The 14,204-nt window shown below is 35.2% G+C and overlaps 1 protein-coding gene across 5 annotated transcripts in view; it reads left to right on the top strand.

Moving 5' to 3' along the window:
- The window catches only part of LOC138705252 (uncharacterized), an 84,798-nt gene extending 73,721 nt beyond the window's left edge, over positions 1 to 11,077 (top strand). For 2 of the 5 annotated variants that reach the window (XM_069834108.1, XM_069834118.1), the window contains exons 2-6: positions 2,676 to 2,760; positions 4,792 to 4,905; positions 6,418 to 6,562; positions 7,911 to 7,958; positions 10,773 to 11,073. In XM_069834108.1, coding sequence (XP_069690209.1) covers positions 2,680 to 2,760; positions 4,792 to 4,905; positions 6,418 to 6,562; positions 7,911 to 7,958; positions 10,773 to 10,891 — 507 coding nt within the window. In that variant the 5' untranslated portion in view covers positions 2,676 to 2,679 and the 3' untranslated portion in view covers positions 10,892 to 11,073. Of the gene's footprint in view, positions 1 to 2,071; positions 2,226 to 2,675; positions 2,761 to 4,791; positions 4,906 to 6,417; positions 6,563 to 7,910; positions 7,959 to 10,772 lie in introns of those variants that run through there. The other 3 variants (XM_069834101.1, XM_069834085.1, XM_069834093.1) reach the window with 3 other exon arrangements.
- Positions 11,078 to 14,204: the final 3,127 nt, after the last annotated feature.

The raw sequence follows: 14,204 nt of genomic DNA on the forward strand, positions 1-14,204 counted from the left end.
GTGTTGATGAAGAACAAATGGGTGGTGATTTGTTTCAATGCTGAATGTCATTGTGGATGTGAACTATTTATTAGTAGTATTTTTAATTGGAACTAAAATTTACTGGTAGATATATTTATTTTGTGATTCTTTATCAACTGCGTAATGACATGAAGATGATAATGCCAGCGAAATGACGCCAGCGCCGAAAGTTAACCAACATTTGCTCTTAATGGGTTGAGGGAAAACCCGGAAACAACGTCAACCAGATAACTCGTCTCATCTGGAATTTGAACTCTGGCCTGCTCATTTCACACTCAGACGTGCTAACCATTACTACACAGCAGTGAACATATTAGGAAGTTGAGAAATGTACGACAATTTTATGCTGAAGTACGACAATTTTCATTAATACGACGGTTTCGATTCCATTATCTGCCAACCCTGAGTCCAACCCTCTTCCTAAGTAGATTCGAGTTAAGTTACATCATGTTCTGTAGATCAATAAAGATAGCGTCCAAAATACACAAAAGCTTTCTTTCTATTGTATGTCCAACGGAAGTTGAGGTTTGGCAAGCTAATTAAATAGACTGGTCAATAAACACTTCAAAATCAATTTAAGAATAATCTGAAGATAAGTGGTAATTCCCAGTGAATAGGCCTACATTTTCAACAAAAGGCTTCCTAAAACACTTCGTTTAATGCCTAAGGAAATAGCCGCTGCAGCCTATCAGTTACCAGTAGACCCTACGCCTATACCCTACTATAGAGAAGAATTGACAGCATTCTTGTGTTCGTAAGAAATCACTTTATTCCAAACCACTTACTGTTTTTTTACCCCTGTTTTCTTTGTGAATCATCTATACCTATTGGAATAAATACCGATACAACAGTATTTTCAATGACTTGGTCGGAGTTCTACCCTTCCATCTTCCTGCTAAGTTCACTATCAAAGTTCGAGGAGAATGAGTTTCCTAAATTAATTCTTAGTTGATATCAATTGTACAACAGAGAATTCTTTGTCATTCCAAGGTCTTAGCGATTTCTTTATAGTACCTGTACTGGTACCTATGTAAATTGCCACATTACCATAGTAGAGACCTACTCATGCGGGATTCTTTTGTATAGGTAATAAGTTGTCATCCTCAGTTTGAATACTGACTTAACAGCCATCTGACAAAGGAAAAATTTTACAGTCCGTACAAAGAAACCAAATGACCTGGAAATGTACAAAAACTTGCCCAGACATGTTCAGACATTTTTAATAAGAGTCAGAACAGGTCACATTGTCACACAATTGTATCTACACCGATTTCACCTTTCTGATAATCCTACTTGTCTATGGTAAAATAATCATGATGAAGATCTGGAACACATTCTTCTATACTGTCCACCCATAAACCACAAAAGAAGTAAATTAAAATCATCAGTACCAGTCGCAGAAGACACAGCCCTGCAGTATATAAATTCACTACACCCCAACTCTGGCTATTAGCAACAGATATCTATAATGAACACCGATCAAAGTACCCTAATTTCTCATGAAAAACAAAAACTGAATAGACTACAGTGGACTTTATGTTGTCAGCAAACAGCTGGATACATTAAGAAGATTGATTGATTAACAGTCACCTGTATCATTTTGAATATCGTACTCATGTTGCATTGGTGCAGCCAGTTTATTCTTTCTCTCTCTTTGTATTTCTATAATTTAGTGTAGGTATCATTAGATGCAAAAAGTTTAGGCAGTAAAAATTCTTAAAGTGGAAGAGAAGGTCTGATGGCCTTAACTTCGCCAGAATAAATAAATAGATATTAGATTAGATATTAAAATAGGCAGAAAGAAAGACATTTTAAAAAGTTGAAATAGGAAAGAATTACGTTTTTATTAAATTATTTTCATAAAACGACTAGAAACTCAAAAAAGGAAACTAACTTTAGAGCCATTAAAATATATGGGCACCTGATCTTGAATTAACTAATGTAGGTTATATATAATATATACGACGCAACAACAAAAAATAACCCTGCTTGAACTGAGAAACTAGATTTTGTTTTTATTGAAGAAATGGCGCCACTGGGTTGCTAGGCAACTAGTTGTTTTCCTGCTGTTCAATTGAAAATACGGCAAATTACAGATACTGGTGAAAGATCATATCATAATAAACAATATTGCCAATTAAGGGTTGAAGCATGTCAAAACAGGGTACAGCTGTAAGTGAAGAGTCTAAAAATGCTGTTGAATGGTTTGTAATTAATGACATATTTATTTTTACACTTTTCTTAAATTTAGAAAATTCATCACAAAAACTGTCTATATTGAAATCTGGAAAAATACATATTATATGAACTTCAAAGAATCTACTACTGTTTAAGTTTTTAAAATTCAACACATGTTAAATTTAGTGTTTGAAAACATTATTCTCAGTGTAGCTATATGATTTTTCTAAGTTACTGCACTGCCGTAAAAATCCATTTTTTTTTTTCATTAGTCTGTAAATACGGGATTTTGTACGCCTCGTATGAAGTTAATAAGGGACAAAATTTTAGTTTAAAATACAGAATGTCCATACAGTGCAGGGAACCTGGCAACCTTAGAACAACTTTTAATGAGCATGAAAAAGGAAAAATGCTGTTTCACGAATAAAAAATAATGTTATACATAACTCTAACATTAATTTCTTTTATATCTTTAGTAGGATGGCAAAGAACGAAGTCAAAAGAACAACACTTCCACCACTCAAAATAGAAAGACAGCAATCATCTAGCTCCATCGCTAGTGTAAGTTAAAATTACAATTCATACACTTTCTATTTTTTTGAAACAACAATTTGATTCTTTCCTCCTCTATTTATTTTATCTTCCAGCCAATTCCTCTGTTGCTATGTCTATCTTTCAGTTTGGACGAGACCTGCATCACGAGAAGGTCATGTAGGTTATATCAATTTTTTTCTCAAGTGATAATCAGTTCAATTTGTTTGAAACGGTCTCATAGACGTACTATAGTAGTTGTGTGCCTGTGTTTCACATACATGTTTACTTTATTTCTTTTAATTTTTCGGATTGTTGTGTCATATAACTGTCATCTCTGCATGTAAACAAGACGGAAAAATCAGGACCTTCTAGACAGTGTGGTTTTCATGTTTGAAGAGAAAAAACAAATATCTATGCTCTCGATGTGGAGTTCGTATTTGCTTGGAGTGCTCCAGGAAAATTCGTGTGAGATGTGCACGAAGGTTGAGTGGTCCTATGAAGGAGTGAAGTGTTATGAAAAGCGTTTTGCTAATGTAATCTTCATCTTACGATGTTTGGTGACGTATACACGTCCGTTGATGTGACATATTAATGAATTTAAATACTATTATAGTCACAATCATGCCATGGTATGAAAGAAAGATTTCACAACCTCGAGCGGGAATCGAACCTGCGACTTCCTGTTCTCCGGTCAGGCGCTCTACCACTGAGCTATCGAGTTCGTCTCACACCAAAGGCTTGGAATTATCCTTTCATACTGGCGACTCTGTTATAGAGTACTGTCCATAGAATCTGATCTAGTCAGCACTGCTTATGGGTTGAAAGAAACTTTTACAAATGTAATCTTCATCTTACGATGTTTGGTAGTGCTGACTAGATCAGACGCTATGGACAGTACTCTATAACAGAGTTGCCAGTATGAAAGGATAATTCCAAGCATTTTGCTCTTTAATCTTGGAAAAACTGGGGAGTGAAAAACGTTTTTTTTTATATAGTAAACATTTTCGTTGCAGAAAATTGAACAAAATATTTCACTGACATGTTGAAATGTAGTAAATATTAAAATTATATTATTTTGACAATATAAAAACATGATAATCATTTAATAAGTTTTAAAATGAAAACGTTGGGAAAAGTAGCAAGTCATTACTGCATTTTTTGTTATTTCTATTGTTTGTAACTATTTTAGACTGTATAAATATAGAAAATAAAACAGAGGTCTCATACACTCCTCCATTTACCAACAACCAAAAATGTATTTAAAAAATAGGCTTAAGGATTTTACTAATAGACGGTAATTATACACAGTATTTAAAGGGTGTAAATGATATTTTGTTATTGAAGTGTTGTATCAGTGAAGAATTATGTTGTGTCAGTGAAGTGTGTTGTGTAAGTGAAACGTGTTCCTGTCAGTGAAGCTTTATAGTTTATAGTGGCAGTGCAAAGTATTTGAACAGTGAAATGTTTTTGAAGTGTTAGTGAAATCAGGATAGAATCAGTGAAATGTGTCGTAGTTCCAGTAGAGTGAGTGAGTTGACAGCGAAATGAGTGTAATGTTGAAAGGTACTTGTGCAGATATGAACATATCATACTCGTGGGTTTTAGTTCGAACTTAGGTTTAAGATACAAATTAGATTTATTTTAAATGTTATTTTAAGTGATCGTGCTTAATTTAATTTAGGATATTCCCTGTTATTATTATTATTATTATTATTATTATTATTATTATTATTATTATTATTATTATTGTTAGTATTAATTATTAGTATTATTATTAATTGTATTTTTAATTAATAAGTTTATTATTGTCATTATTGAGTGTAATTAGTTACCATTGCCACCGGGTATATACCCATTGCAGTGTGAATAAATACATACATACATACATACATACATACATACATACATACATACATACATACATACATACATACATACATACACATAGTAGTTACGTGACAATAACTGTCCATAGTAAGAAGAGATAAAAGTATAATTTCATCTGATAAGGGAAAGAGATGTGAAATTATATCACTTTTTTTCCTTCTTTTATTGTAGGCAGCCAGTACTGTCGACAACTTGGAGCCACTGGAACTTGACAAGGAGCTAGACAAGGCATTAAAACTGTACATGGAGACCACCACTACGCAACCAGTGGCAGATCCAATAACTGTAAGGCAGCAACTTGAATTCGGCATCACTAGAGCTTGAAGCTGGCATGCTTTTAAAGATTATGTTGCAGTACTTAATTAACGGCTTCTTGCAGGAGACAAAGTTCGATCCTAGGTATATCCTGTGAAGTTTTAGGTGGGCAAAGTAATTGCTGTATTATGTGCCATATCATTTTCTGAATAACTACTGAGCTTCTTTACTCTTAGCATATGTGCTCAGTTATTATTACAAAATACCCATTACCAACAGATCAGTAGGTTCATGAATCTCATGTCATCTGCTATATCGAGGTACAGTTGGAAGTTTTCAAATAATAATTTTAGACACCATTGCAGGTTAGCCAGTAGAGCTATCTGCAACATTAATTGATTCAATGTCATAAAGGGTTATTTCCAGGGAAAGGAAGTTCATGCCCTAAAAAGGTGAAGAATATGTATGCATTTATGCTGTAAAAATAAATAAATATGCATTATCAGTCTGAGATTATTTTAACGAAATAATAAGGTATAGGTAACTTACGTTTAGTCTATGGATTGCTGAATGCTCCATTTATGCTGTTACAGTTCACAACTAAGCAGTGACGTATGTTTTCTGTTGTCATGCTTCGCCTATTGTCTCTCAGCATAGCTTTCTAGCGCGAAAAACTTCGTTCTACGTCACAAGAAGTAAGAGGGGCTTGCACAAAAACTGTGAGCTGTTCTATAGAAAATGTTGTTGGTTTTTGGGGTGTTTTTCCTTCGAGAATATCTTGAATTTCTTTAAGTTGATAATAGCCGGGTTTTTGGGAAGAATATTTGCTGTTTTCTCGTTCACTTTGTCTCCTACATTTCCTGAACTGATGTTAAACTGGATATTGTTCTATCGAAATATGCTAAAGACTGCAGTAAAGGAATACCAATTGCTAACTTAAGAGGCTCCCTATGAGGGCGTCATCGTTACATTCAAAATTCATAAACATAAATTAATCGTGTTTACGAGGTTACACACTTTTAAAAATGAGAAAAAGACAAATAAACATACATAATATGCAGTTTCCCTGCATAAATGTTAAAATATGATGCTTTTATAAATAAAGACAAAATATGCACTTTTATGCACAATAAAATAATATCATTGTATTCAGAAATTTGTGATTCATGTAGATAATTTTTAAGCATATTCACACAACGATAGAGAACAAATATGCAAATGTATGAACTTTCTTTCCCTAGTTATTTCACAGTAACTCACGTTACATTCAGACACACTTATGAACTTATTAGATTCACTAAAAAAAAAGATAAAGAAAGTTTTTTTGCTTATTTATTGCATTTAGAAACATTCTTCATGGCAGTAACCAGTGCTCGGGAATATAATTAATTATCTGTGATTTATTGATGAAATAGTTGTTGTAGCTCACGTTACATTTTGTATAAGATCATTAATAATTTCAAACATTATTAAATACAATAATTTTATACAACTCTTTTCTAATTAAATCTTAACAGATTATTATAAAAAATCACATTACAGGCACAACTATCAGAACTGAGACAACGTCTTCAGCTCGATCATCTGCTGCTGCAGTCCACCAAATCTCACCTGCAGAATATCTCTTTCGATATGGAGAAGCAGAGATTGGACAAGATGACCAAGGGCAGTGTTGGGGACGTGCTAGGTACACAGTTCTTATATTTTCTAGGCTTTCCACTTCTGAAATTAATACTGCCAAGAAAATGACACATAGTTTCTCATTACACATTCTATACATTCCGAAATAATTTAGTTTCTCACGTTATTAATTCAAAAGTACACTGTTTGGTTACATTTAACACAAGTCAGCAAGCAGTGGGCATATTTTTCATGGCTGCAGAAAGTCGCGCATGGCACATCTACTGTAGGCACTTATGTGTCTCCTACATATTTTCATATATACACTCACTGGCAAAAAAACTGGCTATCTATAGGTTTTAATTTTTTTTTTTTTTTTTTTTACTTTTATACGTTAAAAAAACTGCCTGCTGGATCACATCCTATGGCTGTTTACACTACTGCCCAATCATGAGTAAACGCTAGGTGGCAGGAAGTGATTTCGCATATACTGATAATATTATTATCACTGCGCTCTCATGGTTAACATTCGGCAGGTCTCTGAGTGGCCTCGTGCATAACATTCGGCAGATCTTTGAAATTTAATTGTATTATTGTTTTCAATTTCTTATGTCGCTGCTCCAATCACTCGCCTCAATTTCTATATTGCAACCAATAAGCTGCTTCCATTATTAAAGTCCACACTTGTGGAGTAACGGTCAGCGTGTCTGGCCGTGAAACCAGGTGGCCCGGGTTCGCATCCCGGTCGGGGCAAGTTACCTGGTTGAGGTTTTTTCGGGGTTTTCCCTCAACCCAATATGAGCAAATGCTGGGTAACTTTCGGTGCTGGACCCTGGACTCATTTCACCGGCATTATGATCTTCATTTCATTCAGACGCTAAATAACCTAAGATGTTGATAAACCATCGTAAAATAATCTACTAAAACAAAGAGGGGGAAATTAGGCGAGGAAAATTAAATTCTGGAAAACATTTCATAAAAGTCTTGAGGGGGGGGGGGAATTACTCAAGGGAGAAAATTAATGAGTGAATATGGCATTTATATGCGATTCTATCTACCGTTCATTTTACATTAGAAACTCGGAGAAACTGAAATGATGATGATACAGTGATAATGGAGCAATGGTAAAAAGAGAGTAGCAGAAAACCCTAAAACATTCAGAGCAAATTTCTCCCACAGCTACTTTGTCCACTATAAATGTTAAAAGTATCAGTATAGAATCAAGCCCAGGTTTTCTATAATGACAAACAGCTTGCTGATAGACTCAAGATATTTATACGAAAGCTGACGTAAATGTTATATTGAGACAAGAAGTATCTGTCTGCTTATGACATATTTAAAATATTTCAATATCAGTATAAGCCCAAATGTTACAAATAATATATCACTAACCATCTTGTGTTTGTATGCTTCAGTGGAGCCAAAGGAAGAAAAGGACAGCATGGATTGTGATCCTGGAATTCGTAAGTTACACACTGTAATGTGTTTAGTTAAATCAAAATGAGGGAGATTTATTTGTTTACATGAGCTTTGTGTCAATGTTGAGTTAATTCAAACAAGCTAAGCTCGACCTGGGCAGAGACAAGAGATAATTTCCACAATGACTCTGGGGTTTACCCAGCCTTTAATCAATTGTACAGGAGATTTTCCTTGGGAGAAAAGACATTTGGGAGTACCAGTAGCAATGCGGCGGCGGCAGCAGCAGCAGCAGTAGCAGCAGTAGTAGTAGTAGTAGTAGTAGTAGTAGTAGTAGTAGTAGTAGTAGTAGTATAGGGTTCCCATTTCATTTGATTTGAAAACCAGGACATTTGAAAAAAATACCTCACTAAAAACATGGCACATTTTGTAAAAAAGTGGGACACAGCAAAAAGGAAAATATCTCAACATTATTAAAGTCGCGACGCCGTTATTCCCGGTGTGACTCCTCCTCTTTGCTTACGTCTTAGGAAGTGAAGGCTCTATAAAGTCTAGGTAGGTAGTATCGTTCGCCATTTTTGTTCTTTCGTTGCCGAGCTAACAGACGAGAAATCTATTTGCCACACCATTAAACATTATCATGTCGTAGATCCTATGATAATTATTCAAACACACTGTAATTCAGCAAATAATTGAGAGGCAAATAACGTCCTCATGTGCTTTCTGCGAACGCCAACGAAAGAGCCAAAATGGCGGGCGATTATATTAAGTATTTATCGAGCCTTAGGAAATGCATAACGTCATCATAAGCGAATCACAAGACGCATACATTTAAATGTAACCGACCTGCAACGTGATTGGCTGCCGGAAATAAGAGCGACAGGAATATAATTATTAACATTTAATTATTAAAGTATTAAACTGAAGTAACTACTACTGTACTACTTGTATTTTATTTTTATCACAAAATAGTAATTTTTACGCACTTTTTTTTCACATAAGATATTCTTTGAACCATAATACATTTGTATCCATGAAGGGCCAAGGCTGATCAGCCAGCTGCTGGCCTCACGTTCACATGCTTCAGCAGAGGTGAACGACCTTTCAACCAAAATGGAGATATTGTATGTTTAGCACGATGATCCTCCCCCAGCAGTTTTAGCTGGTTTTCATAACAGGATTTCACTACCTATTGTAGCTCCCCAAATTCATCACTAGATGGGTGAGAACTGGTCTCATATACTGGCCAAAATTTCATGAGAAAATTCCTTCCCCATGGGGATTCGAATCAGAAAACATTTTGTAACGCACATTCTAAGCATGATGCCTTTAGACCAAGTGAAAATGCTTGCTCGTTTAACTTTCGTAACTCGGAAATGAGTAAAGATTTTAAGTAGCAACCACATATAAAAGTAATTTCCATTCTTTCTCAACATATCTCTCACTTTGATCACCCATCTAAAATGAAAAATAAAAAAGTGCCACTTAGCAAGTTTTGAAGGTGTAAATGTCTATTTTGAACAAATCACTTTTAAGTAATTTTTTTTCTCACACTTCAAAGAAGACTTTGAGTTCGAATTTTTTTTTTGTGTGTTTTCTTAGAAATTGAGCTATTAATAAAAAAAAATACACTACGATTGACTATCATAGGGGCTATATGATAAATGTTTAATGGGGTGGAAAGTATCATCCTCATCTGCTACTGCAACTGGCAATGAAAGAACCAAAATGGCGGATGATTATACTCTTAGTCTTTAGAGAGCCTAGTTGATATGCACATGAAAGCTGCCATACTGTTAGATCACGTTAGACTGAGACACTCCATATTAGATGAAAAAAAGCAAAAAAATATTTAGAGAGAGAGAAAAATTTATTTATCCAATTTGAAACAAATAAAGATGCTGTGCATAAAATTTAAGTCGTCTTCTTCTCCTCCACTGTCTGTTATAATATTTATCCATGACCATAACGAAAAACATGCCTTTACTAAATACTTTTGCGTTTGTAAAGTAGGCTTTTATTCAACATTACTTTATTCCACTAGTGAGATACAGACTTCACCTCACAGTTTGAACTTTATCTCACAGTTCATTATTAGTACCCGGATACACACGTATACTTTTCCATTCAACTATTACTCAAGAAATTAATACATTAGTTACTAGATGTCATTACCTCTACTTCTTTATTACCATTTCTTATACACTCAATCTCCTTCTCTTTTCTCTATCTACTACGTCGTAATTTGTGAATTGCATCCATATCTAATATGCATTTTTTTTTTTAATTTTGTAATAATTTCCCTTTTTGGATACGAGGAGACTTGAACCTGCGAAGTTGGGTTTATAGGATTAGGATTTTAAAAACACGCGTTAGTCAACTGTCTGTTTAAGACACGGTAATAAATTACGTTTTAATATTCCTCTTAAGTTTTATACAAGTAAAATATGAAATTATTTTAATCACATTAGTCCCGTGAACACTTCTAAATAATCCCTGAAACTTCAAAAAGACGAAAATACACGTTTAAAATGAAAAAAATATATATATTAAAATTATATAATTAATTATAATATTTTGTTATTTATCTAACGCCTTAGATACCATTCTTCACTAATCATGGCCTCCTACATAATGACCTACCTAGTACATGTATCGATTCTAAAATCCATGCCATGATATGTGATTATATGAGGACTTATTTTCAACATATTTTCTTTTATAAAACAGAATTTTTCGTTATGGTCATGGATAAAATTACGTATGGTACTTGTGAGCGTGATCTTTCCACTCGTGCAATAAAGATGCACTTACCTCACAAGTACCATAAATATTATGTTAACCATTCTGTAAATAAACAGTTCAGTTACAGGAAGCTGTGACAAACATGGTGACTGTCCTGAAGTGCATTCAGAAAACCAATACATCAGGAGCTGAAGAACATCAAGAAACAAAAGATTCATCTGACAGTAAAAAATAAATAACAAATTAAATGTATTATTTTTCTTGGAAAATTCACTTATTTATGCAAAATTGCCACCTATATATCATTAGTTTCAAACAGTAATATAATTTGAATAAAAGTGAATATTGTAAAATGTGAAAAATAAACTTCAGCTGAAACATATATTTGCATTGTAAAATAGTTTCTTATTATGAAACATTCTTTAAACAATAACCTACATTAATGCATTCAGAAATAAATTGTGTGGATAATAAAATTACCGTATGTTTTTTATACATATTTTGGTACACTTACTTACTTAACTGGCTTTTAAGGAACCTGGAGGTTCATTGCCGCCCTCACATAAGCCCGCCATTGGTCCCTAACCTGAGCAAGATTAATCCAGTCTCTACCATCATATCCCACCTCCCTCAAATCCATTTTAATATTATCCTCCCATCTACGTCTCGGCCTCCCCAAAGGTCTTTTTCCCTCAGGCCTCCCAACTTTGCTGTGGCCGTGCCAGAGAATCAGTCACATTCCGAGGCTTATTGTTAGGTTTCGTAACAAGCTGTTTTTTACGCCCAACCCCCAAGCTGGAGGATCATCCCTTATCGGCTGTCCACGACTGCTTATTCAATATATTTGCAGCTACCCTCCATATCTGGAGGCCGTCTCCTCTATCCGCAACCTGAGGACGCGCCATGCCATGGTGATAGGGACCCAGAATACATTTTGGTACACTATGAAGTGAAAATGTTTTCCTAAGTAGTAGCATATTACAACTTCGTATTACATAGCATTAGAAAGAAGTCAAAGAAAATCTGTCAATCACCTAGCAGCATAGATTGAAGTTTCAGGTAGATGCACATATACAGTAACAGTAGTACTGAAACTGTGACCATATAAAATTTTAATGGTTCAAAGACTCAGTAGTCACAATAGCAACTTAGAATTCAGTTTTGTAATTCGTCCCTGCAGTCTGAACATGACAGGATTGTGATATTTTTTAACTGACGAAGCATGGCTACATTTATTGGGATATGGAAATTCCCAAAACGATAAGTTACCAGTAGTGGAATATGAAAGTACCTTTTCAGTTATACGAGTGTCCATTACATGAAAACATTCGCAGTAATAACACTACAACAGAACAACTTCGCCTAGTATTCAACAATTTACTGAGATGATATGAAGCTTCTCTGTGAGCAGATGGCCATCATTTCGAACATTTCTTATAATTTTGGGTAAAATTAAACACTGTGATAGCATTTAATTATACTCTTAATCCTATAGTTTAATCGTAAGACTGAAGAACAGTTTCTGCTTCCATACTTCACAATGAAAGCAGATCTTGTTACGGCTAGCAATAGGCTGGAAAACAGCCAGTATGGGAATTTAGACCAGGCAACATCAGGCTTAGAAGAATATACAGAGTTGGGCAGATAAAACCGGCCCCATCTCATGTCATATGATTTGGAAAATAAATTATGTAGGGTATTGTTTTCTTTTCTTTCTTTTTTCTTGAAAATGTAATTATGTTGGCTATACTGTATCTTCCGCGTGTTTTGTGTCATTGTTGTTGCGCCATTGTTGCTTATAACCTCTTCTGGTTGCTGTTTAAAAGTCAGACGTTCTAAACACATGTAAAGAGTTGTTTTTAAAGTCAGACGTTCTAAACACATGTAAAGAGTTGTTTTTAAAGTCAGACGTTCTAAACACATGTAAAGAGTTGTTTTTAAAGTCAGACGTTCTAAACACATGTAAAGAGTTGTTTTTTAAATAAGCATGACTTATTCAATACCAGAGCGAATATTCATTGTGGAGGCGTACGTACAGACCAGCTCTATTAGGGAAACACAACAATTATTCAGAGACAAATATCCGCTTCGCTCAGTACCAGCGAAAAGCAGCATTCAAGATTTGGTGCGAAAATGGCGTACGACTGGATCCATAAAAAATAGAACAGGAATGGAATGTAACAAAATGGAATGTAACAAGGAACAGAACTCCTTCTGTCCGGACTCCTCAACTTACGGCGCGAATTAATGAATTTATCACCCATGAGGAATTGACACGTGTTTTCATGAACCTGTTAAAACTTGCACAGAAGTGTCTAGATGCAGATGGAGGGCACTTCCAACATTTATTATGAAGGTAAATGCATTTTATTTTTTATTCCATTTGAAGTTTGTTTCATATCATTAGTACCTATCAATGTCATAACACGGGCTGGTTTTATCTGCCCAACCCTGTATAACAGGATACACTTGCAGATCACAGAAATAGTTCGATATGGAGTCTTATAAAAAGCATCAAAGCATGCTACCAAATTACACAGAGCAAGACAAACAATGGAGAAGAAAGACTTTGGATGCTATCACATATAAAGACCTCCTGCAACAAAAGAAAGAGTATAGAAAAAAAGAAAAACGAGAATGATTGATTAAATGGCAAACTTACTAGTGTTAAATTATATAACCACGTGTGGCTTACAGCTGTTTTGGTGCATCTTTCACACCATCATCAGAGCCTACTAGATCCCGGCATCATCTCGACTTTGCTGTCTGTTGTAGGGGTGCGTTTGCGTGTTGAAAAGTGGAGTCGAATAGTGTGTGTGTTCTGAAATTAATCCTCAACACACAGAGACTAGTTGCATTAGTGGAGCCATTGCTACTGGAGGAACAATTCGGCGTTTGACAAGGCAGATCAACCCTTCTGGCAGCGAAAAACCTACTCAAAGACATACAAGAGAAAATGGACGCTCATAGAAAAGTGTAAGACGTTTCTGATATGAGACCTGAGGCTGCAGATGCTTCTGCCATCTACACAAGCTTATGCAGAATTGCTACAAGAACTGCGAGCAAAGAGGAACTGGACTGAGGAAGATTTCTACACTACAAGAGCCATGCAAACTACAGACTGGATGCAAGCAGAATATGAACCGAGACATGTGGTGACACATTTCATGATGCATGATTTCCACTATCATATCTTGTGTGTGTGTCCACACCTGTGGAATAACGGTTAGCATGTCTAGCCGCGAAACCAGGTGGCCCGGGTTCGTTTCCCGCTCGGGGCAAGTTACCTGGTTGAGGTTTTATCTGGGGTTTTCCCTCAACCCAATATGAGCAAATGCTGGATAACGTTCGGTGTTGGACTCCGAACTCATTTCACCGGCATTACCACCTTCATCTCATTCAGACGCTAAGTAACCTAAGCTGTTGATAAAGCGTTGTAAAATAACCTACTAAAAAAAAATCGCATCTTGTGATGAAAAGTTTCCTGACATGCCAAGACTTGTGCTTGTCTCGACGCAGTTTTGTCTGGAAAAGATGTCCCTACTATT

Source organism: Periplaneta americana, chromosome 1, assembly GCF_040183065.1.
Source record: "Periplaneta americana isolate PAMFEO1 chromosome 1, P.americana_PAMFEO1_priV1, whole genome shotgun sequence".
Taxonomy (NCBI): Eukaryota; Metazoa; Arthropoda; class Insecta; order Blattodea; family Blattidae; genus Periplaneta; species Periplaneta americana.